This window comes from Mastigoproctus giganteus, chromosome 12 (assembly GCF_048544385.1).
Source record: "Mastigoproctus giganteus isolate SK-2022 chromosome 12, ASM4854438v1, whole genome shotgun sequence".
In the NCBI taxonomy this organism is placed as follows: domain Eukaryota; kingdom Metazoa; phylum Arthropoda; class Arachnida; order Uropygi; family Thelyphonidae; genus Mastigoproctus; species Mastigoproctus giganteus.
The window spans coordinates 24,733,733-24,759,568 of NC_143586.1; the positions used below are offsets into that span (position 1 = coordinate 24,733,733).

A 25,836-nucleotide genomic window follows, 5' to 3' on the forward strand; every position below is an offset into this window, starting at 1 on the left:
AAGCTTTATTTTTTCTGAACAAATTGGTCATAGTTTTGTTAGCTGATATTTCTAGTGAGGAATGTGAGTTCCCATAAGATCATATGTGTAAGGGACTCTTGAAGTGTTAGAAATAGAGCCAAGCAGCCTCATCCAGGATGCAAAATCCCAGACAAGTGAGCCAAGAACAGAACCTTAAGGGCATCCTCGTGAAAAAGATTTTCTGAGTAATAGTAATAGTAACCGAAATAATTTGAACTGAGTGATGACAAAAATAACTATGGGTAAGATGTAAGCTGTAATGAACCGCTAACAACCCTAAAGTGAGCAAACAAACTGCCCCACCATAGAGAGTCAGATGCCCCAAAGAAATTAATAAATATAGCCATTACTTAATTGAAAGTGCATATGGAAACATGGTTAAGGAGTTCAACCAGAGCTTGTTCAGTATTATGACTGGCATGGAACCCAAACTGATCTGGTGATTTTAATGAGAAGTCTGTAAAAGAGAGTTCAAGCAAACAACAATAAGATGTTCTAAAGTTTTAGTTAGATTTGACAGTAAAGCAATTGGACAGTAAGTTTTTGCATTAGAGAGTGAACCTGGTTTGGGGACCAGTTTCAGTAGAGATTTTTTCCAAATAGTGGGTAAAACCTGTTCAGTTAAGCACTTGTTGAACGGACTTACTAGGCTGATGGAAGGAGTTTGTGCATTCTTTTAATTAAAATGCATTCTAAGTTATCTAAACCAGGACAGTTTTCATTCCTGATTTTAGAAACTGCAGTGTTGACTTTCTGGCTGTGTGAAAGCTGGGGGTGGAGACATAAGATTCATTATTACTTCTGATCTGTTGATGTTCAGGAATATCACAGCTGGAGTCATCCGTGGGTAATAAAACATCTAACTTGGAGTTGATGGTTGAAGTTCAAGAGAGAGTTTTTCCCGATATTATTTTGTATTGACTGATAGAATTCAGGAGGATGAATTTTATTTCTTCTGGGGCAATGAATTAAACCACATGGATTAGAATTACCAGTGGAGATGACAAACGAGTGCCGGGTAGTCCTTTTACTGAGATTATGGTCTTGATGTACTCTCTCTCTCTCTCTCTCTCTCTCTCTCTCTCTCTCTCTCTCTTAAGAGAATGTTATTCATCCCACTGTGGCCCCACATCCTCAGGAGGCCAACTTCATCGATGATGCTGATCTTATGTAAAGCAGTAGACTGAGTTAGAATGAGGTAATACATTCACTCAATGCTAAACAACCTTAGATTGTCATGTTTTTAAACTACATTGACAGCAACTTTCATCTTTTTATATTTGACCATTAAAAATAAAAAGTATCCAAAGCTCCATTCAGTATTAAATATCAATTTGGGCACTGTAATAGTGTGAACATACTGTGTAATGTTCATAGTTTGTAAAATGTCTCTATATTTAACCTTTATTCATCTTAAATATGCAATCTAAAAGAATAGCAAGTGACCTTGCAAATTATAGTTTCAGTTGCAAACACTGATTGAAGAAAGGTGGCATTAAAGAAATTCAGTAGTATAACTTTGAAACTTTTGGGTTTAGTTCATCAGTCAACTATGCCTGATGTTTTTATAAAGGAAAATAATTTTTTTTAACAATATTGTAATATAGAGTACTTTTCCATATGGTGGGCACAAGATTTTTTCTTCCCCCCCATGTATGATTATATATTGCCACCTGAAATCCATAAAATCAAGAGTTGAGGCACCAAGGTTGGGAGGTTGCACAATATAAGAAATTCCATTTGGCATTCAAGGTTATGGTTCATTATGGTTTACCTCTGGTTTCATCTTCAAATAAACATAGTTTAATGCTCAGTGATTGTCAGAGAACTTCACCTTCTGATGGTAAGCATGCAGTTATTTAAAATTATATGGTATTAAAGCAATTAGAATATGACAAGAATGAGCTGACTTTGTCTAAGCATTTGAGTGAGTGGACAGTTGACAGCATAATCCCCTGCCCCCCCCCCCCTCTCTGTCTCTCTCTCTCTCTCTCTCTCTCTCTCTCTCTCTCTCTCTCTCTCTCTATTAGCAGAAGCCAAAGACTTTTCTTTGGCCTCTCCAATTTCAGCTTTTAATTCCAGTAAGGATTTTTTTGTTGAAAATTATAATATATACACTTTTTGCCTTCCTGTCTTTAACTCTTTGGGCATTCAGAATTTGGGTAGTCTATACATATCTTCTCAATACATACTTCTCTTGCACTAAATGAAGTATATTTTGATATCCTTCATTTGCAGTAGTGTTAGTATCAAAAATATTTAACTTTGGAGCAAGTAGATTTCTATGTCTAATAGTTGTTTTTAAGTCTTGGAGCTTCTCAATTTCTATCTGTTGTAACAATTTTGCATACCTCTTAGTTTGGGAAATTAAAAATTACCATTTTTAATTTCCTCAGTAGAAGATCTGAGAACGACAGTATCATTGCCATTCCCAGATCTTCTCTATGCTTCTGTGTATATTCAGGTAGCTGCCTATGCTCAATCTTTTTCTGCTGGGAGTCTTTCAAAGACTTTACTCAGAGAACCACGTGTGGGATGATGGCCACTAGCATTTTTTGTGGTTGCTGCATTGATAGCACGATGGACTGCAATTAGTGGTAATTGATAGTTTCGTGAAACATGCTACTGAGCAAGAGTATTGTCTTCTTTTAATTGCAAATTACAAATAAATTTTATCAACTTATCTCCACTTTCCTAAACTGACTGGATGTAACACTTTCACTAAGTTAGATTAGAGAAATTAAGAAACAAGGGAAAACAGGCAACTCATCAGCAATATTGTAGCAAAAGTACATAAATGCATCGGGGGCTAGTTCAACAGTAAATTTTGGACTCCCAGGCCCTTACTTTGATTTAATGTTCAAATTTTTTTACTGTTATTTTTTGTTTGATATAAAAATGTGTCAGGAAAACTATTGTTTCTTGGCAAAGCATATCATGTGGCTTTTGCTTCTATTCTGGTGATCTTTGAATGGGAGCAATAGGGATCATTTTACTGTTACTTTTATTGTTCCCAATAAACTCTGCATCCTGGACCTTCTAAACAAAATGGCAGTCACTTCCAGTAGCCACTCAAGTCTCAGTGAACTTTTTTGTGTGTAATTCTCAGCAAGAGTTGTTAGCCTTATGCTAGCCTTCTCTCCAAATTTTTGTCTCTTAAACATAATTATCATTTCCTACCTTGCTGTTTAAATCTCTGAATATTACTACTGTTCCTTCTTTTGTTATTAGTACCCATTCTAACATTAAAAGATTTTTTTTTTTTTTTTTTGGAACCTTCATTCGGGTCACCATATGTGCAGACAGATTTTATCACCCAACATTCTGTCTTAATAAACAAACAATTTAATTGAATTAATCACTCTTAAACCATATGAAAGTATCTTAAATATTCTTTTAGCAGCATGATTGCACAGGTATATCAAGAGATGGAAATTGGTGAAATGATGAGCACTTCAACCTGCAAGGAGTGTAATCTGTCTTTAATTCCTTAAGGAATTGCAGATTATTTTCAGATGTTTCATGATACTTCTTGTATCATAAGGACTGAAGATCATGTAAAAATCAAAAAGAAAGGGGAAGGGAGACAAGAGAAAAAGGTTACTAATGGTACTGGTTGTTCTACCAAATAATGCCTACAGATAAGATAAAAAAAAAAAAGATAAACTTGCATGTTGTTGTGTATTTAACCAAATAAACAAGCAGTTTAAGTGAATTAATCACTCTTAAACCATGTAAAAATAATAATGCTGAAACTTCAGCACATTAACTATCACTACTACCATAAAAAAAAAGAGGAAAAGAAAGGAACTAACCAAATTAATTAAACTGTGAAAATCAGCTCTTCAACACAGGAAGAACCCCTTTAGCCTTTTTGAGGTGAAAGTAGGTTTTCAATGTTTAATTAATTTGCTTGGTTTGTGTGCATGCATGAGTATGTGTTATGATAAAAGCAATAGTTGCCCAAATATGCAGTATTTTGTCAATGCCAAATATGCACACCTTGAGTACTGCATACAGGTCTGAAGGCCTCATTTTAGGAAGGATGTAGAGTTGCTGGAATGAGTACAGAGAAGGGCAACAAGATTGGTGAGAGGAACAAAGGGGGTGCATTTACAAAGAAAGGTTTAAGTTCTGCAAGTTGCAGCATCTGGAGAGTAGGCACCTGCGAAGTGATCTGATTGAGGTGTGTAAGGCCTTGAGTAGTTTGAGCAGGCTCAGTGCTGATGGGATACTTCTGCTTGCTCAGATTAAGAACCCGAGAGGGAGCATAGATTCAAATTGAGGAAAGACAGTTGTAGAATAGATGTGCAGAAGTTTGCCTTTAGCCAGTGGGTAGTTGATTGCTGGAAAGACTGTTGTTGTGGAAGTTGAAAGCTTAAATAAATTTAAGGCTGAACTAGACAAACATTTGGAATAACCGGATGGGTGAAATGGGAAAGTTGTTTTTTTTTTTTTTTTTTTTGGTTGATGCTGTATAAGCTTGCTTTCTTGCATCATATGCCTCAACTAATACTAATGTACTGGAGTTTCGGAACTATTGCTTTCAGTTGATTTAGGAGTTATTTTTATTTATTTTTTTTTTTGTTTATCCAGTTAAATATACTATGTAAGGTTTTTTTTTTTCCTCTCTCTCTCTCTCTCTCTTCCCTTATCTGAAAGAATTATTTCTTAAATTTTGACTATCTTAAATTTTTTTAAATTTTGACTGTATCTTAAATGTTTTTCTTAAATTTTGACTTCCCATCCAGTTAGACTTTCTTTCAAACTAGTTTTATAAACTATTGTTACACCTTCCTTGTGCTATTTTACCCAGGACATCTTTTTAAGAATTAGCCATTGTATCTAGCATAGTGGCTATGACTGTTTTTCCACACGTATGGAAAAGGCCTGGGTGGGTTCATTTCCATTAGAACAGGGGTGGCCAACCTATGGTGCATGCGCCAAATGTGGCACTTTGGAAGATTACAAGTGGCGCATTTCATCATAAAATTTCTCAAGTACCCAAAGCCCATATTGCCGATTCTTTGGTTCTATTTCCTTTCATTTCAGGTCCTTCCGCATATGGCTTAAGACACTCACCACCTTCTTTCCACTTACACGCACATAAACGTGTCAATTCCCTCAATTTAGCAAAAGAAATAAATTAAAGTCTCCAAAAAAATGCATTTCTGAATTTTGACCATCAAGTGTTCTATGGCTATGAAAGTATATCGAGCACCTAGTCGTCCATTCTTTTGTACAGCCGTTGTCTCCGGCGCCCGACTCTATGCACAAGTGGGAAAATAAATGCAATACGTGACTTTTTCTGGGGACTGAGAATATACAAATAGATCCTTTGTCGGAAGTCTTTCAAGTTAAAAGGGAACAATGAAATGATAAATTTGAGGTATTTTCATCTACAAAAAATTTCCATCAATCGCATTTCCAAATCGCATTTTGCCAATTCAAGAAATAGTAGGGGGTTCCCCCCCCCCCGACGCGCCTGCTCATCAGTTCGTCGAAATTTTTCGACAGTTTACAATTGATATTCTGTGTGATACGATGTACATACTTGTGATCTGTCTGTTCTTTTTCAACATTTAGACTTCTAGAGTTTGGTGGAAAAAAAGAAACCTTTTTCTGATGGAGAAGAAATTGCTAAGCCTTTACTCCAAATATATTCACGCCATCTTGGTAATAAAGGTATTGAAAGGAAAGCAGACGAAATTGCTATATCAAGGCAGACAGTTACGAGATATATCAAGGAAATCTCTCAGGATGTATCTCAGCAACTGGAAGATCTTGTCCATTCTTGTACTTTCTTTTCTCTAGCTTTGGATGAATCAACGGACATATGTGGTGTAAGCATTTTTATAAGAGGAATTGATGATAATTTTAATGTCTTTGATTGAATAACTTGCCAGTCTGGAGTCATTGCATGGTAAAACAAGAGGATCAGACATATTTGAAAAAGTAAAATCATGCCTAGAAAATCTAAAATTAGATTACAGTAAACTCATCAGTGTGTGTACTGACGGAGTGCCGTCAATGATAGGTAAAGCCAATGGCACTATAACTATGCTTGAAAAATTTTTAAATCTTCCTGTACTAAAATATCACTGCATTATACACCACCAAGAGGCACGTGTGGAAAAACTTTAAATATGCAGCATGTTATTTTACCAGTTGTGAAATTTGTGAATAAAATTAGAGCAAGAGCATTAAACAGACGAGATTTCAGAGAATATTGTGAGTTAGATTTGGAATATGGTGAACTTGTCCTTCATTGTGAGGTGCGCTGGCTTTCTGGAGGACAGGTTCTGAGTAGATTTTGGAAATTTAAAAATGCTGTTTATAATTTTTTAGAACAGGAAAATGAACTACCTGATTGAAAGAACCTTATTATTAGATAACAACTGGCTATTTGATTTGGCATTTTTAGTTGATGTGTTACTAGTCATCTCAATGATCTAAATTCGAAACTACAAGGCATGAATAAATTATTTCCTAGCTTAGTAAATAGCATCAATTCATTTAAAATGAAATTAAAACTGTTCATCTCTCAGTTAGAAAATCAGGATTTAAGTCAATTTCCACACTTGAAAGAACAGAATAAATGTGCTGTGGATGAAAGCAATTGGACCAAATATCTTGAAAAAATCAAGTTATTGCAAGTGTCATTTGAAAGTCGTTTTCATGATTTGGCTAAAGAAGAAAACTACATGCTTGCATTTATAAACCCATTTTTACTTAGTGAACAAAACATAATTGAGATGCCTAGTAATATACAAATGGAACTTATTGATTTAAAAACAAATTCATTATTAAAAATGAAATTTGATGAGCTTTTTTCAGATCAAAATGCTTCTGACATGATTAATTTCTGGCGTTCATTACCCTGTGAACATTTTTAATACTAAGAAAATTTGCAAAAAATTATATATGTCGTTTCGGAACGACATACAGATGTGAACAAGCATTTTCATCCATGAAATTGATCGAAAGCAAAACGAGGTCGCGAATGACTGATTCAAATTTGAAGAATTCTCTGCTGCTCTCAGTAACAAATTTAACACCAAACATTGAAAGACTGGCGAAATCCAAACAGGCTCAAAAGTTTCATTAATGGTAAGTAATGTTTATGTGCTGTAATAGAAATTGCTTTACATACAATAATTAAATCATTTAAAAATGTTAATTATGTTCATAAACATACTTTTATTAAAAAGGTTATTAAGGATATGCCTGGACTCCTTCTAGTGAGCAGAGAGAACAGACGACTCCAAGTTCCAACCTGATCTCACTCTCGGTGCTCCATCTCACTCAGAGCTCTCTCTCTCTCATCACATCCTACAACTGTGGTACAGAGCTATCTTCACCAAATGAGACTCTCCGGCAGCTGTAGCACCATCAGCGGGTTCCATGACAGCGGTCGCCCTCTCATCCTAGAGATCATCTCTCACTATTGTAGATTGGTGCTCCAATAAACATGTCTTTTGAACTGGTGTACATTATTTAATTTAGTTGGGTGTTTGAGTTATTCTTTTTCCTCCCCCTGAGCGAAGCAGATCCTACCCATCCCTATTTTCCAACCATGAACATGAGAAGGTAGAAAAGGTGCTTGAGTTGTGCATCTGAACTCGTATGTGAAAAAATTGGCGCATAGTATGTAAAAGGTCGGCCACCACTGCATTAGAAGAAGAATTTTATGAGTTCTTTCACACCATGATCTGAGTTATTGGACAATGGTTGCATTGTTTTTTGGTCCAGTAACTTGTGTTTTTTTCATTCTGCAAACAGGAGTTCTAGGCATACATGAAATTTATAGATGCAATATGTTAACTTTTCATTGACGTTTATGATCATTTTAAATATTTCAAAATGATCATAAATGAATCATTTATTAATGTTTCTTATTGAAAGTTTTTTTTTTTTCCTGCCTATTAATATTATAAACGCTGTAAAATCAAAATATCATGTTAATAATTTAAATAGTTATTTTTTTAATTTATTTATTTTAATTTTGCAACCTAAATGGTTGTATGGACTTGGTTATCACACTCAAAATTTGGAACATTTATAATGTTACATTGCTAAAATCAATATTTATTTTTGAATTTTTTTTGGTCCTATGCACTTGGTATGAAGATGCAGCAATGACATTTTTTAAAATTTAGCCCATTAGTGTGCATTTTTGGGAATAACGTGCATAATGGTAGTAGATGCATCATTGGACACATCATAAAGTTTTAGTTACAAACTGTTTTACAAAAGTGTACATTACTTTACACCACAGATTAGGTGAATTATGGCCCTTCAGCTGTTGTACTGTTAAGCCCAAACAAACAGCAGCAGCTTCATTGGACTGGAAGATGGAAGGGGGGGGGGAGGTCTATTTGATTCCAAAATTCATAGTCAGTGATACTCCGGATGATTTTTTTTTCATACCAATTTTGCACACATGGAAGAAAAGTGCCACCATGATGTTGCTTTCAAAAACTTATTTAAATAAGAAGAATGGCATTCAAAAAAGATAAACAGGATGTCTTGTATAGACTGCATTTTTTTTGGGGTCTGCAAGATTGGGTCTGTCTTGTCATCAGTGTGTAATAGTTAAAAGTGCAGCTGGCTGCCCACTTCATTGTTATATCCTTTTGAAAATGCCTCTTCTAAAGATCGGTTAATTTGTTTTGTTAGCTGGGGTCTCTACAACTGGGAAACCAGTTGTAGAAACCCCTACTCCCTTTACCTAGAGACTAACTGAGGATGCATCATTGTGATATTGATCTGTGGGATAGAAGTAAATGAAAATAACTGTAATTATGATCTTCATCCACCTTATTCAGTATTGCTGTTGTTTGTAGTATTGCTTGAATAAAAATATAAGGCTTTCTACATCACAGAAAGAAAAATATACTTATTTGGAATTATATTAAACACAAATTTATATTAACTAAATATTATGATGTCATTTTTGTACAGGGGTCATGGTGAATTTAAAAAATTATTTACTCTCTATTACCAGCAGTCACCACGTTTGTTGAATCTGTCATCCCTGCTGAGTTCAGTTTTTCTTGAATGTTGAGCTCTGCATTTATGCTGGTAATGCAGATCACTTTCAAGGCATTACTGCATTGTTTTAAGTTTAACAAATTGTTAAATTTTTCACTGTGAATTTGTTAAGAAATTCTTAAAACTTAGTGATGGGCATGACCAAGAGGTCATAATCGAAATAGTTCATTATGACATTTCCATTTTTATTTATGTTAAAAATTTATATTAACTGAATTTCAAATTCCTGCACTGTAATTTTTCTTTTTATCTGCTTTTCATTTCATAATTGAATGATTGGCATGATCTATTATTAATCATACATTTAGGCCCATTACCATTTAAACTTGTGTTAAAATCTGTGAGGCGCCTCCGTAGCCAGGTGGGAAGGAGCAGCAGTGCGTAGCACACACCTCTTGATTAGACCGGGGTTCGAGCCCGTCACCACCAAATACGGAGGATGCGGAAAGGTCAAGGGAATGACCACCGCATTTCCCGGAGCAATATGGCCTTAGTTGCTAATGCTCCTAAAAAACCAAATAACAACAAAATCTGTGAAACCCATGAAAATAAGGTATTTTTTATTTAGTTTATATATCTTTTCATCACGATTTGTTCAGATTAAGAATCTAGTTGTACTGTTAAATAATTTAAATGCATAAGTTATCTTAAATATTCTTTTAGTGATATGGTGTGCAGGTATATAAAGAAATGGAAATTGGAGAAATAATGAATAGTTCAACCTGTGTGCAGTGTAATCTGAGGTGCAATCATATGAAGCCGATGCTATCATAAGGATAGCATTACAGGAATTCACTGAAGAAATGATACAGGAGGTGCCACAAAACATCTGGAATAATCTAATTTTTTAAGAAATTAAAGGTAGATTACACTCCATGCAAGTTGAAGTACTCATTATTTCATCAATTTCCATTGCATGTGTTATATTTGTTTGCTGGATTCACTGGATTACTTTTTATGTTACAGGCAATTCGTGTATTCTTTCTTCTTCGAGATTTGTCCTTAACTCTTCAAGGTGAACAAGAAATCCATTTGCCATTGACAAATGCATCTGCTTGCATAAAAGTTAATGATGTACTAGATCTGAGTAAGTTCATGTTTATTGTATAATTTTTTTGAAGAATAAAAAATTTGTTATTAAAAAATTTGAATAAATCGTCTTCTTGTATGCTTGCCTCTGATTCTTCTTCTTTATCTTTGCCTTCTTCCCACATTTATATGGGGTCGGCATGTCCATCCTTAATTCTTTCCCTCCATTCCTCCCTATCCTGGGCTTCCTCTCTCTTCCATCCTTTCTCTTTTAAATCCTCTGCCACCTTGTCCTTTCATCTCAGCTTAGGTCTCTTCCTCTTCCCTATCACCTGCAGCTTTTCACACCTTCCCCACATACTCCTCATTTCTTTATTCCACATGTCCAAGCCACCTCAACCTAGATTCCTTTTTTTTTTACTCAGAGGGCCACCTTAACTGTACCTCTGATGTTGTCATTTCTTATCCTGTCCTTCCTCATCACACCACACATCCATCTTAGCATCGTCATCTCCGCCACTTTCATCTTCTTCTCCTGGGCCCTTGTAATCGCCCATGTCTCAGCACCGTACATCAATGTACGGTGCTGAGACATATAAAACTGTTTTATACACTCTTCCCTTCATTCTACAATTTACTTTCTTATCACACAGCACCCCACTCATCTTTCTCCAGTTCAACCATTGCACTCTATGCTGTATTTCTGCACTCAATCCTCCATCCCTCTCAACGTTCGATCCCAGATACTTAAATTTTGAAACTGATGGTAACTTTTCCTCCTGCAGTTTTATAAAACTCATCTTCTCCATTCAATACCATATATTCTGTCTTTGTTCTACTTATCCTCATGCCTCTCTCTCTTCCAACGCTTTCCTCCATTCCTCCAATTTCTTCTCTACCTTTCCTTGAGATGGTTTGCACAGTACGATATCATCTGCAAACAGCATACTCCATGGTGCTCTACTCTTCACTTCTCTCACCAACACATCCATTACCAGATCAAAGCCGACTGCGTTAGTCGGGTAGTGCCTGTCTGGCAACCCAAAGGTCTCGGGTTCGATTCCCGCCTCGGGCTTGGATCAGAGTATTGCAAAAACCTTGGGAGGTGCATTATGGCCACAGAAGCCTATGCGCCAACAACTACCAAAAAAAAAAAAAAAAACCAGATCAAACAGATATGGGCTGAGAGCTGATCCCTGGTGCAGTCCAACTTCTACAGAGAACCCCTCAGTCATACCTACACTACTGTTAACCTGAGTCACTGCTCCCTCGTACATTTCCTTCACAAGCCTTACGTACTTTTCTGATGCACCCTTCTCCTTCATGCATCTCCATACTTCTTGTCTGGGCACACTATCATATGCTTTTTCCAGGTCTATGAACGCCATGTACAACTCTACTTGCACCTCCCTGTATCTTTCCATCACCTGCATTTTTCCATCTCTTCCTTAAAGCAAAGACTGTATCTGTTCTTCCTCTTCCCAGCATGAAACCAAACTGTTTCTCTCCTATTTCCGTCTCCTTCCTTCCACAATTCTTTCCCAGATCTTCATTGAATGAGACATTAACTTGATTCCCCTGTAGTTTGCACATTCCTGCACATCACCCTTTCCTTTATAGATTGGCACAAGTATACTTTCCCTCCACTCATCGTGTAACCTCTCCTGCTGCCATAGTTTTTCCATAAAGTTCCATAGGATATCAATCCCTTCTTCGCCCAGACTTCTTCATATCTCTACTGGTATCTGATCAACACCTACTGTTTCCTCCTCTTCATTTTTCTGAGTGCGCTTTCCACTTCTTTCCTGCTTATGCCTTCCACTACTCTTTCATTCGTCTCTCCATCCTCGCATAATGCTGTTGGGTTTTCCTCATTTAATAACTTCTTAAAATAGTCTTTCCACCTTTCCTTAACCTTCTCCTGGTCCTGTATAACCACTCCCCTCTCATCTTTTATCTGTATTATTGATGAGAAGTCCTTTGATGCCTTGTCTCTCACTTTGGCTGTTCTCATCAATTGCCTATCTCCATCTTTCCTTTCCAGTTCCCCATAGGCCTCATTCACTGCCCTCGCCTTTGCTTGCCTCTGCTTATAAAGGGCAAAAAAATTATTTAAAATGGGAAACTTTAAAATTTTATCCTTAATTCTGACATTATATTAGATAATAAGATAGAAAAAATCATTAGATCTTGTCACAAAAAACATCATCACAGTGTTAAAAAAAAAAAAAAATTCACAACCTGCCTTACAGCCAAATTAAAGAATAGCAAAGTGGGTGGAAAAAAAGAAACCAAAACAAGGCAATTCAATGTGAAAAGCTTTCTTTGAGTGAGAAGGGGGCTAAAGTTCATATATTAGATTGGATTGTTCGTGTGTGTGTGTGTGTGTGTGTGTGTGTGTGTGTGTGTGTGTGTGTGTGTGTGTGTGTGTGTGTGTGTGTGTGTGTGTGTGTGTGTGTGTGATTACAGTAAAATGGGGTTTTACTGTGGCTGTGCGCATGTCATTTCATTATGTCCAATTTTGTTATAATGAATATCATTGAAAATTACTTCAAAAGAGTCATTTTTTTGTATAAATAAATTCTGTTACACTTTTCTAGTATGCAGAACTAGTAATTTATCATTATTTTACAAAATATTGACTTATAAACAAATAAAATTGTGTAATATGTGTTATTACAAAAGTAAAAATATTTTGGTTAGAGTGCCATTTGGAAAGCACATTTTATTTATAAAAATACCACTTTTTTTTTACTTTCTCTCCCTGCATTAATGCAAAAATTCAACTTAAGTGCAATTTAAAATATGGGGGGAGCCGCAGGATCTTTCAGAAAGGCGTGATAATTTTATTTTGTGGCATATTTTAAAATTTCCACCTCCTAAGCATATGCTTCCATGTGCGTATTTTAGAGTATAGGCTAGGTAGAATATCAATTCAGTGCACAGTATTTTTTGTCAAAAATATTTTGCATGAGATACACAAAGCACTATTAGGGGAAGTTGCCTGGAACTACAAATATTTTTGCTATGGTGAAATTTTCATTAAAACAGTATTTGTTTAACGGAATTTAACTGCATATATATCTTTCTATACATTAAAATATTTTCCTCCTAGTGATTTTTATTCAGCCAATGGGAATAGAGGGATGTGGGTTACGTGGTAATACATAACAAAAGCTAAAATACTAACAGAAGCTTGTTCTACTGTGGTAAAACAAGCTTCTGTTTTAGCATGGTCATGCTAGATAAACCTTGTGCACGCACTTTGTTTATCTAGCATGACCATACTTTACCATTCTTGATTTCTGTATGTAATGTATTTATATAATTCATAGCTGAGGAAGAGACAAACAGTGTTGAAAGCTTCTGTAAGTATTTTATTTTATCAAAAGAAGCGAGTGCAGCAGCAGGGGGCAAAGCTCCATAGTTGTTATTATTATTATTGCAGCTTTTTTCCACCTCGTGAATGGGTGGTACTTTCTGACTGTCCTACATATGTTCAGGATCGTGGCTTTCTGGAGTTCCATGTAAAGTGTTCCCTAGAATTATTATTGCTGCTAGGTTCAGGTGCCTCCGTGGCCAGGTGGGAAGGAACAGCAGCGCGTAGCACACGCTTCTTGATTAGACCGGGGTTCGAGCCTGTCACCACCACCAAATACGGAGGATGCGGAAAGGTCAGGGAATGACCACCACATATTCCCGGAGCAATATGGCCTTAGTTGCTAATGCTCCTAAAAACCAAATAACAACAACAGCTGCTAGGTTCTTCTGGAGGCTCTTTGGCACCATGCCAGTAGTTGACTTGTTGATCGGGATGGTCATTACTTGTTACATATGCCACATACCTTTAACTTCCTGTCTTAGGTCTGCTTACTTCCTGATCTTTTCCTCATAGGTTTTCTGGAGGTTGCTGGTGTTGTGCACCTCTGTGTCTATCAGGTAAGTATATATTTCATTCTTGTCAATTATGGTTATGTTTGGTCTGTTGTGTAGAGTGCCGACCGGGCTAGCCAGGTGGGTAAAGTGCCTGCCTGGCAACCTAAAGGTCGTGGGTTCGAATCCCGCCTCGGGCTTGGATCAAAGTACTGCAAAAACCTTGGGAGGTGCATTATGGCCACAGAAGCTGATGCGCCAACAACTACCAGACGAGTTGTGTAGAGTCATCTTCTCCATTATTATAGTGCGATGCCAATATAGTTGGTGAGTAAGGGCCTCTAGTACAGCCTTGGGTTTGCACTTGTAATATGGTACGCTTCCTTTGATCGACTGGTATTTTTGCACTAACTTCTGGTGTACTATCCTCGACCTGGTAGTGTGTTGGTGTATTCTTTCTGAGTGTTCACCCTGCATCCTATGGTGAGCTGTATTGTGTCTGGGGCCAAGTGATAGTATGATGACACATACCATGTGTCATCATCTGTCACTCTGGGGTCCTTGATAATGTATTTCCTGTAGTTCCTGGTGTTGATTTCTTGGTCTCAGGGGTGAGCTGCTCATGAGCAATATTTTGGAAGCCATCTGAACTGTGCAATATTGATAGAGTTCATTGTAATGTCTGCTCTAGAGTGAATTCTTCACTTTTCTTACTTTCCTCTGTCTGTCTTGTCTGTGCAAGTAGGATGCCTTTGTTAGTGGGTTGAGTGGTGTGTGCCATTTGTTAGATTGATGCTGTGTTTTCCTGGAAATAATCTCTCAGGTTCTTAATCACCTGGCACCTCCGTAGCCAGGTGGGAAGGAGCAGCAGTGCGTAGCACGCACTTCTTGATTAGACCGGGATTCGAGCCCGTCACCACCAAATACGGAGGATGCGGAAAGGTCATTCAGGAAATGACCACCGCATATCCCGGTGCAATATGGCCTTAGTTGCTAATGCTCCTAAAAACCAAATAACAAATAACAAACATCTTAATCACCTTTTTCTGTAGTTCAGTGAGGTCTCTCAAATTCCTCCCCCCTTCTTTCTGGGCTATGGTCAGTTTCTTGATGGTAGACTTCCATGTCTATGATCCTGGAGTATGTTAGTACTGGGGCTGCTTAGGAGTTTGTGGCTCTGATCATGTTCCTACCATTTAATTTTTTTTTTTTTTTATAGCAGGCTCCTCAGTGTTCGGTATTTTGCAGTTTATCAGGCCTTGATCTCCTTGTGTTCTAACTGTTGAGCCTGCATCAATCCCAGATATTTGTAGGTCTCTCTTCTGTTATGACTTCAATCTCTTCACTGGTTGTCAGCTGGTAATTTCAGCCAACTGAATTTTTCTGGTGCAGTCCATCGTCTTGTATTTGTCTAGGCCAAATTCCATCCTGATATCAGTGCTGAACTCTTCTATGATCCAGAGTAGCAAACACTTCTTTACCTATATTAACAGCAGAAGGAAGGGGTTGAATTACATTGGTCCACTTGATATCAGTGTCTCATGTCTAATTCAAACATGAGGAATTCTTTAGGGAGGAGGATGCTAGATATTTATCAAATTCTAACAGGGAGCTGAATGATTTTGTGATAACTGAGAGGAAAGTGGAAGAGAAGTTTTTGAAGTTAAACATAAAGACACATGGGGAGGAGGATCTATCCAATTATATTAAGGAAAGTAAGAAAACCCTTAGCCGTATGAGAGCATCTTCGGACTCAGAGGAGGTCCCTGTGGGCTGGTGATGTGCTAATGCATCTACAATTAATTCCAGTAATTAGAACTGTTAAATTAACTTCTGTTTGTTCCAGAAAGAATAATTGTGTCACTGGTTAAAGAAGTAATTCACAACCATCTAGACAGGAGTGCCATTATACTTCAGTCACATCATGGGTTTGTCAAGGGTCAGTGTTGTCTAACCAATCTGATAGGTTACTATGATGCAGTGACTAAGGAACTGGATTCAGAAAATAATTTTATCATCATATACTTGGATTTCAGGAATGCTTTTGATACTCTTTCATTTAAAAGACTTCTATACAAACTGGAGCAATGTGGTATTAAGGGTAAGTTACTGCTATGGATAAAAAGGGATGGTTAAGTAGAAGAAGACAAAGAGACAATAGATACTGCTCTTTGTGGAATAATGTTATTCGTGGGGACCTTCCCACAGGGTTCAGTACTGGGCCCATTGTTGTTTTCTGTGTTTATTAATCAGAGTATATCAGGCCTAATGTCTGAGTTTGCAGATGATACAACGGTTGGTAGGGTGGTCAATGACAGTAAAGGAGGTGTGCTGCTGCAGCGAGATCTAGAAAAATTTGGCAGATAGGCTGAGAAATAGCAATTGAAGTTTAGCATTGACAAGTGCAAGTTACTGTATATAGGTAGCAGTAATCAGAGTAATGTAGCAACTGTGTGTGGTGGTACACTCAGAGTAGTGGAAAATGAAAAGGACCTGGGAGTAATTATCCAATCTGATATGAAGTTCTCTGAGCAGTGCAGACAGGCTGCCAGGACAGCTTGGGTTTTGTCAGTGACATACAGGAATTTTGCTAGCAGGGATAAGGAGGTAATTAATCCATTGTATAAGGCAGTGGTTCATCATCTTGAGTACTACTGCATACAGGTCTGGAGGCCTCATTTTAGGCAGGATATAGAGCTGCTGGAATATAGGTAGATACAGAGAAGGGCAATTCAGTTGGTGAAGGTTACAGAGGGGGATGCCCTTACCAAGAAAGGCTTCAGTTCTGCAAATTGCAGGTGGGAAGGAGCAGCAGTGCTTAGCACATGCTTCTTGATTAGACCGGGGTTCGAGCCCGTCACCACCAAATACAGAGGATGCGGAAAGGTCAGGGAATGACCACCGCATATTCACGGAGCAATATGGCCTTAGTTGCTAATGCTCCTGAATAACAAATAACGGCAAATAAAAGCAGCATCTGGAGTATAGGCACCTGTGAGGTGATCTGATTGAGGTGTTTAAGGCTTGAGCAAACTTATGAGCTGACACTGTAGAAGCTTGCTTTCTTGCACCGTTTCCCACCATCAATACTAATAGTAATTGCTGAAATAGATTGTTGATTACCACATAATTTGATGTCATCCATGTACATCAGGCAAAAGAGGGTGTGCAGGTCCTTCCTTCTTTAATGGTATATCTGTGTGTGCGGTTGTTGAGCATGGTGGACAGTGGGTTGAGTGCTAGATAGAACCATAGTGGACTGCGTATCTCCCTAGAAGATTCCTCTTCTGATGGGGTTCAGTCTGATCATGATGTTCTTGATCTTGATAGTTTTTCTCGATTTTGCCATGGTTGCATTTAGGAAATGTGTCAGTATCAGATTGACTTTGTAGATCATTAGTGTATCAGCCAGCTGTGCGATACAGTCTCAATGCAGGCCATGTGCAGGTTGCAGTGCTCCTTGTAGGCTTGCTCCACAACTGTTGTCAGTTGATCATTGCATCCTTTGCTCATCTGCTTACATCCCTTCTGCTTCTCAGCCATGATGTTCGAACTCTCCCAGTGGTCTGATATCTTCTTGGTTATGCAGCTGGTCATGATCTTGTTTATTGTTGGAAGACAGGTGATTGGTCTATACTTCACTAGGTTTATAGTGTCTTTGTCCTTAGCCTTCAGATAGACTATTCTTTGAGTCAGAGACTGAGATTGTGTCAAGATGCCTTATCATCTGGGTGAACTGCCCTTCTCTGTGCCTGTGTATGCAGCTGAACTTCTTGTACCATTATTTGTGGATGTTGTATATCCCTGGTGTTTACCAATTGTGGAACTTCTCTTCCTGATTGAATCTTGTACTTCCTCTGCATGAATCTCCCATTCTGACATCACTTGTATGTTTTAGGCTTTCTTCCATTCCAGGTTTATCCAGGGGACACAGCCATTATTGCTAACCGCTGCTCTGCAGGTCGCCCAGAACTCAGAATGCCTTCTGGTTGTGAAGATCTCTTGCCCTCCAGCCTTACTGTAGAAGGCTCTCTGGTTTTCATTAAATATTTGGTTGCTGTTTTTATATGGGTGCTCTCCCCATATTGACAAAGCCTCATGCAGAGTGCAAGAAGGTTCTGCTTCAGGATAACCAGGTATTCTTCGATCTTCTGGTTATAGGTCTCGTATTTGTTGTGCGTGCTGTCTTTCTTGAGGATAGTCTTCACTTTATTATTATTAATAGTAGTAGTAGTCGTAGTATTCATTTTAAATGAAATCCAGCTATGTAAAGTTCCTTAAAACATGATCGCATATGGTTCTACAGTAATTCTCCAGTTTTTGCTCTCTATGCTGAACTTTGTTAGTAAATTATTTTATTAAATGATCTAAGAACATTATAGAAATAAGTGGCAATAAGAAGCATCCCTAACTCACTTCCAGTTTAGCCAGAGCTCTAATGCTTCCTTCAATCTTCGCTGCTTTTTATTATATATGCCCCATAAAAGATTATCCTCCTTGATGCTATATTTTTCTAAAATCTGAAAGAGTAGATACTTTGATATGTGTTGGCTCTCTCTCTTTCTTTCTCCCTCCTTTCAGCAACCTTCCTTTTTCAAATTAAGTTTAATATCCCCTGTGTATATGTTCTCTAAAAAAGAGTGAGAATACCATCATCAATAGGTTTACTTAATCTGTTTAAAGAGCCTTAAACATCTCAATCCTTGCAAGTGCATAGTTTTCATGTGGTGCGATTCACAGAACTGAAGTCTTTTGTGGTATGAGTCCCCTTTTGTGTTCTTGACTAATCTCTTTTCTCTTCTCTGTACCTGTTCCAAGAGATCCACATCTTTTTTAAAATGGGGCTTCCAGACCTAGAATTCTAACTCTTCAGGACTCTTACAGGAATCTCATGGTTACATGTATATGAAAGATATAAAGAGTAATTAATACAAGATTGTTGTAATTTGCACTTTTTATTTAATTTAAATTCACAGTAGTTAATTTGTTTGTTTGTTTTTAATAGTTTTTGAAATAATGGAATATTGATAAGTTTTTTTTTTTTTTTTTTGAGAAGAATGATAGTGATTGAAGAATGATTGAATTTAGATTAAACATGGAAATCTAAGTTTTTTTTTTTTTTTTTTTTTTTTTTTAAGATAATAGTGATCTCATAGCATGCACTGTTGTGACCAAAGATGACCAGAAGATTAGAAGATTCATGGTTATTAATAGGTTGCAGCTTATTCTAGTGGAACCAGATACCAAAAGACTAGGATGGGGTGTTGCCAAATTTGTTGGCTTTCTTCAGGTAACTACATTAAAAATTGTTTAGTAGAACCCAGATGTTTTATAACACTGTTCCTTATGACTGATTAATTATGACTAATTAATTTAATTATCCATTGTCTCCTTTCCATAGGTCACAGTAACGTCTTTAAGTCATAGTTGATGATTAACTTTTTCTGTAGACTCTGTGTTAAGACTTAGGTTACTTTATCTTCTTGTCTTCATTCAATATGAAAAACCAAAATCTTAAAGTTGTAAAACTACCACTATGGAAGAGTTCTTATACCTGCTGACATCTTATATGCCTCTCACAGCAGTATAAAGGTGCAAAATAACTATCGAACTATTGCTTTCAGGATTTTGAAATATCATTTTTAAACATAACTTGACTTGATTTTTCTTCAAGAATACTTAGAATATTTAGTGGGTGAAATTGCCTGTGTCAGCTGCTTTGTTTGCTAATTAAGTCATAATTATTGTGATATAATTGGGCAGGTAATCCTAAATAGTGAAAAAAAAACAACTTGCATTATAACTTTTTTTTTTTTTTTTTTTATCTTTCCATTCTTTTCATTCAATGTCTGATGATCAGACAGGATCATCAGATATTAAAAACCATGAAATCATAGGACCAGTGAAAATTGAAAAGAATTATATTCAGAGAAATAACCATTGTCAGTGATAAGGGATAGGGAATTTAACTGCTAGATTATGAGCTTTAGATAGAATTTTAATTCTATTTAATGAGATCGGCTGTATTTCTGTCGAATGAAATGATCTGGGAAGTTCTAGAAGGTACTGATATTTGAAACCAACAACACTTGTTTAATGAAGACCAAATAAATTTTTTTTTTTATCTAGTCCCTTGTTACTGCATCATAGTCAGATTGGTCAGAGAAGATCACCCCCTTAACAAATTCATACTGTGACTGCAGTATGACTATATTCCTGTCTAAATGGTCCTACGTTACTCATAATTTTCCGTGAACAGAAGAAGTCAAGCTGTTCCAGGGAAAATTATGGTGTCACTGGTTATAGAAGTAATGTTGAACCTTTTCTCATAATTATGGCTATAAGCACTTGCCTCTTTTGCTACCTCTCATAATATAATGGGATAGATTCCACCTACCCAAAGTACCTTTTTTACATTTAGCTTCCATTTTCATCTCAGTTATTACAAAATCATTTAGCTCCCTGTTAGAAGTTGATACATTTTAAGCTTATCCATCCCTAAAAAATTCCTCATACAAAAAAAATGTGGTTGCAAAATATCTATTCAGTTTGTCGCAAACTGAACAAGATCAACAACAGTTAAACCATTCATGTCTAGTGGATCAATGTGATTCTAAGGAAGTTAAGAAGGCTTCCTTGCATTTTTTTTTTTTCCAGAGACTCGATTGCAAACTGGTTTATGTCTACTGTAGGCTTCTCAATCACTTGATAATTAATGTGCATTCCATGTCTTTTCTTCTTTGCCACGAATCTCATCAGTTCATCTGACATCCATGTAGATCTGTACCTTGAACTAACTGTTAGTTTATATCTCTTAGATATAAAGAGCCTATACAGTTACTTCTCTGAATGCTTCCCATTTAGAATTTTCCATTGGTAACATCATCAGTTGGTCCAACTGCATCGAATTTAAAAACTGTCTGAGACCATTCTGGTCACCTTTATGACAGCATCTAAGAGATGCTGTCATAAAGGTGACTTAGTTTATATCTAAGAGATATAAACTAACTAACTGTTAGTTTATATCTCTTAGATATAAAGAGCCTATACAGTTACTTCTCTGAATGCTTCCCATTTAGAATTTTCCATTGGTAACATCATCAGTTGGTCCAACTGCATCGAATTTAAAAACTGTCTGAGACCATTCTAGTCACCTTTATGACAGCAAAAGTTCTTCCCTTTGCCCTTCACAGTAGTTATATCTTTAAATAAAACACAAATGACTACTGTAACCACTGTAACCTAGTGGTTCTTTTATTTTCAGGTTCTTAAAATGTGAAGATTCACTGCTAATAGTCAGATCAAGAATGCTGCTTTCCTTCCCCCCCCCCTTCTTCAACATGCTAATGCAGAAAATAATCATCCAATAAATCCAGAAAAGTCTTACTACTGTTGTAGTAAGACCAGCCTACAAGTTACAGTCAATATCTCGAAAGTTAAAATCCTCACTTTAAAATATTCTGATTTATTGATCTATTCTATTTGTCTGTATATTTGCTCATTATATTCATTAGTCATTCAGCCACTGATACACAGCTACTGTCATTTTTGTTTTTGCAGTGCTTATGTCACACCAAACTGACTCCACATTGCACTGGCCACTCATGTCACGGCCTTATGTTTTGTACTTCTTAACTAAGAGCGTAACCTCCTCCTGTCTTGTCTGTCCTCTCTGTATACATTCTACTCCCTATGTTCAAATTCTGATATCTCTCAATGTCCCCATTTGATGGCTTACCAGTATAGCCACTCCCTGACTTACATAAGGGTTGCGTTCCGCAGAATGCTACATAAATCAAATTTTATGTAAGTTGGAATTTTCCTAAGTGCTTATGCAGCACTCGCAGCTATGTGCACTGAATTTGATTGAAGCAAAAAAGGAAATGTTTGATGAACATGTAAATAGAATTATTTATTCATTTTTTTAATTTCATGTGCAGGAAAAATTACGAAAGTGTACAAAATTACAAAAAGAGAGAGGAGACAGGCATAACGTCAGCAAGTTTTACCTTTCGAGCATTGTTGCCAGAATTAACTCTCCAGCTAATAAGCACGCTGCTGAAGAAGTTGAGGGCTGTGGAGATTTATAAGGAGTTTTTTCCAACACATCACAAAATTTCTCTGTGACTGCAGAATCAGCACTGGCAACTTCACTGCATACTTTAATGTTTTGGAAATCAGTGCGATGCTTGAACCTATTAAACCACCCATTGCTTCCCACGAACTTGGCTTGGAGTTCGCCGTACTTATCCTTAATATCTTCATAAATGCTTCTTGCTTTTGCTTGAATGGCCATTGGACTGAGGGGCACTTGCTTCTGAATCTGATTTTCCATCCATATTATTAATAGCTTTTCCTGGCGCCTCCGTAGCAAGGTGGCCAGGAGCAGTAGTGCATAGCACATGCTTCTTGATTAGACCGGGGTTTCGAGCCTGTACCCACCAAATACGGAGGATGCGGCAGGTCAGGGAATGACCACTGCATATTCCCAGCCCGAATAAAGGGTGATGATTGGCGTCAGGAAGGGAATCTAACCGTAAAAATTGCATGCTAAAAACAATAAAAACACTGACCCCATATAATAATGGGAAAAGGCGAGGACAAAAAAAAAATTATTAATAGCTTTTCTGTCTTCGATATAGCACCTGAATGCTGTTTTATGATCACTGTTGATCTTAAATGCATTGATCCTTTAACATGTTCTTTTATACATGCACTGTCCCTTAAAATAGTATTCACCGTTGAAGCAGCGAGACCTAATTCTGTGCAATAGATAACAAACTTTGTCCTGCTTCATACTCCTTAATTAATCATCTTCATTTATAAAATATTTAAGGGCAAAGGCCTCATGCTCTGAGGTAGAATGACTAACATGTAGGTTAGTGCAAAAGCATCACTAACCTACATCTATGCTTTTGCATCTTCATTTCTGCCGACCGGGCTAGCCGAGTGGGTAAAGTACCTGCCCGGCAACCCAAAGGTCGCGGGTTCGATTCCCGCCTCGGGCTTGGATCAAAGTACTGCAAAAACCTTGGGAGGTGCAATATGGCCACAGAAGCCGATGCGCCAACAACTACCAAATCAAAAAAAAAAAAAAAAAAAAATCAATCGCATCTTCATTTCTAAATCAATCTTATTTTGTTTCCTAGCACTTGCACTTTCCGTTGGTCCCTTTCCCTTCACCATTGTAATAAGTAAATAGGGATGAAAAAAAGAATCTGAAAATTTATTTGTTTTTTATATGATTGAAGATTTCAGTGATGGGGGAACTCATTTCACCATAATACCATAACGAACAGAGGGGCGAAGTGGAAGTGGTTTTTTTTTTTTTTTTTTTTTGGCTGATGCTGCATAAGCTTGCTTTCTTGCATCAAATGCCTCTACTAATGCTAATGCTAATGTAAAAGCCCACAGATTTCCCGTTATCGTATTATCGCAAATGCAATAAGATTGAGTTTACTACCCATTTATAATATATTGCGCTAACAGAAAAGCCCAATAAACCGGAAAGTGCAAATTGTTTTTATTGTTTTATGGTGGTGACCTCTGGAAACAAAATTGATTCTTATAATGGGACATGATAGCACATTGCATTCCAATTTCCATTTTTAGAAACCTTGCCCTGCTCAGTCAGCTTCAACTTCTCGAATATCCGCTACCAATTCCTTGAATTCCGATTTTCAGGTAATTCTCCAGTGGGGCAAAGACAATTTAGTTCATTTCAATCCTTCTAAAACTCGGTCTTGTCTTACTTCTCGCAAAAAGGATTCTTCTACTCCTCTGCTTATCTTTGGTGACACTCCAATTCCTAGACAAAATGATATATCTCTTTTGGGTTTTTTTTTTGGGGGGGGGGCATTAGCAACTAAGGCCATATTGCTCCGGGGATATGCAGTGGTCATTCTCTGACCTTTCTGCATCCTCCGTATTTGGTGGCTCACGGGCTCGAACCCTAGTCTAATCAAGAAGCATGTGCTACGCACTGCTGCTCCTGCCCATCTGGCTACGGAGGCACCTCTCTTTTGGGGATTACCTTGACTTCTAATTTCTCTTGACACAAGCACATTACAAATATTGCTTCCTCTGCATCTAAAAATTTGGTTTTCTCTTTCGCTCTCACCATTACTTTTCTTCCAAATGACTGTTCACTCTGTACAAATTGCAAATCTGCCCTACTGTGGAATATTGTTCCCACATCTGGAACAGTGCCTCTTCCATTCAGAACCTAACCTAACTTAACCTGACTGCCCTCTTCCATTCAGAAGAGGGCAGTTAGGTTAATTAATGACTGATCTCTAACAAAGTCTCCACTCACTGTCTAATAGACGTACTGTTTCTTCTGCATGCCATGGGCATTGTTCTTCTGAATTGGCTTTTATAATTCCTGCTGTCTCTTTCAAAACAGTCCGAACATGTGCCGCCAACATCCATTTACTGTCCAACTTCAAACTCACAGAACCAACTTTTCATCTTCCTTATTTATTCATTCAACTGCTGTTTCCTGGAACAACCTTCCTTCATATGTTTTTCCTGAAAATTACAGTCTACAGAAGTTCAAGTCTAATGTCTGCAAATATCTTCTTTCATCTTCACAACCTCCAACCCAAGCATGGTACTAAGTACTATAGGTTCTAATACATGTCGTGTTTGGGGTTTTTATAAAAAAGTGTGATTTATTTTTTGCTTAATCTGTATCACTGAATTATAAAAGCGAGAATAAAGGATTCATAGTTTGTTACAATCAATGTGTTTTGATTGTAACAAACTATGAATTTCTTCATTGCATTAGTTTTTCTGTTTTGGTATTTTTGGTTGAACAGTTGAAGGGAGAAATTCAGTAGCCTTGAATACAATTGGAACTTGTGAAGTTTGAAGAACCCAGTGGTCCATTCAAGAAAAATAAATTTAATTCTTCTGTCTAGATTCAGTTCCTTTCAAACTCTTCAATACTACTGTACTCTTTATAGAAGCTTAACTGGAATTTATTATTGAAAGTTAATTGTAAAATGAACCAACTTGAATTAAGATTGTTCTTTTTATAAAAAAAAAAAAAGCTAAGCAAGGTTATACAAAGGGAATTTAGCAAACCTCATACTACAATAATGTTTTAAGCTGCAAAGCATTATTATAGAAGTGGGGCATAAATGTTATTCTGTATGTAGCAGTGAGCTGGGGGTTTTTTTTTTTTTTTTTTGTTTCTTTTTATGAAACCTCCAAACACGAAAGGTATCAAAACCTATAGTACTGTGCATGGGTTAAAGGAAATGGGGGAGGAGATGCTGGAAACTTTGCTCTGGTGACTAAACAATGCCACCACTTTTCTTATTTGAGGCTTGAAGTGGTTTCACCACTTCAAGCCTCAAATAAGAAAAGTGGTGGCATTGCACCAGTTGATGAAAGTCATCTACCAACTACTTAATGAATTATTCTCATATTGTTGAGGCACATCACCACAAGTTGCCTTGTTATTACATACATTATTCTAAATAAAAGCACTCCTCCAGTGGACAATGAGACTGTGGTATGGCTAGTGGTATACACTTTAAATAATAAATAGCGATGGTATTTCTCAAATCATGGTGAAGTGTATCCACACTTAGGAGCAAACGCTTTGCTTATTGCTACCTACAGAATGAGGCTGTGCCTCAACCTTTACAAGGAGATTAAAATAACATTGATTATATTTGCATTTTAAAAATAACACCTGAATCCTGCCTGTAGTTAATTACTGTATAATTGAATAATTTTTTAAAAAATTACATTTGTGAATAATTCACTGTCTTTGTTTTTTAAATTTTCCTGGCACATCAGCAACTATGACTGTAGTGCACAGTGCTTATGTTGGAAGATATAATGGTG

At 37.0% G+C, this 25,836-nt stretch overlaps 1 protein-coding gene across 2 annotated transcripts in view; it reads left to right on the forward strand.

Annotated features, from left to right (window-relative positions):
- ema (C-type lectin domain containing ema) overlaps positions 1 to 25,836 on the forward strand; it is a 223,042-nt gene that overhangs the window by 148,971 nt on the left and 48,235 nt on the right. For both annotated transcript variants that reach the window (XM_090386684.1, XM_090386685.1), the window contains exons 19-20: positions 10,042 to 10,162; positions 19,116 to 19,267. In XM_090386684.1, coding sequence (XP_090242810.1) covers positions 10,042 to 10,162; positions 19,116 to 19,267 — 273 coding nt within the window. The remainder of the gene's footprint in view (positions 1 to 10,041; positions 10,163 to 19,115; positions 19,268 to 25,836) is intronic.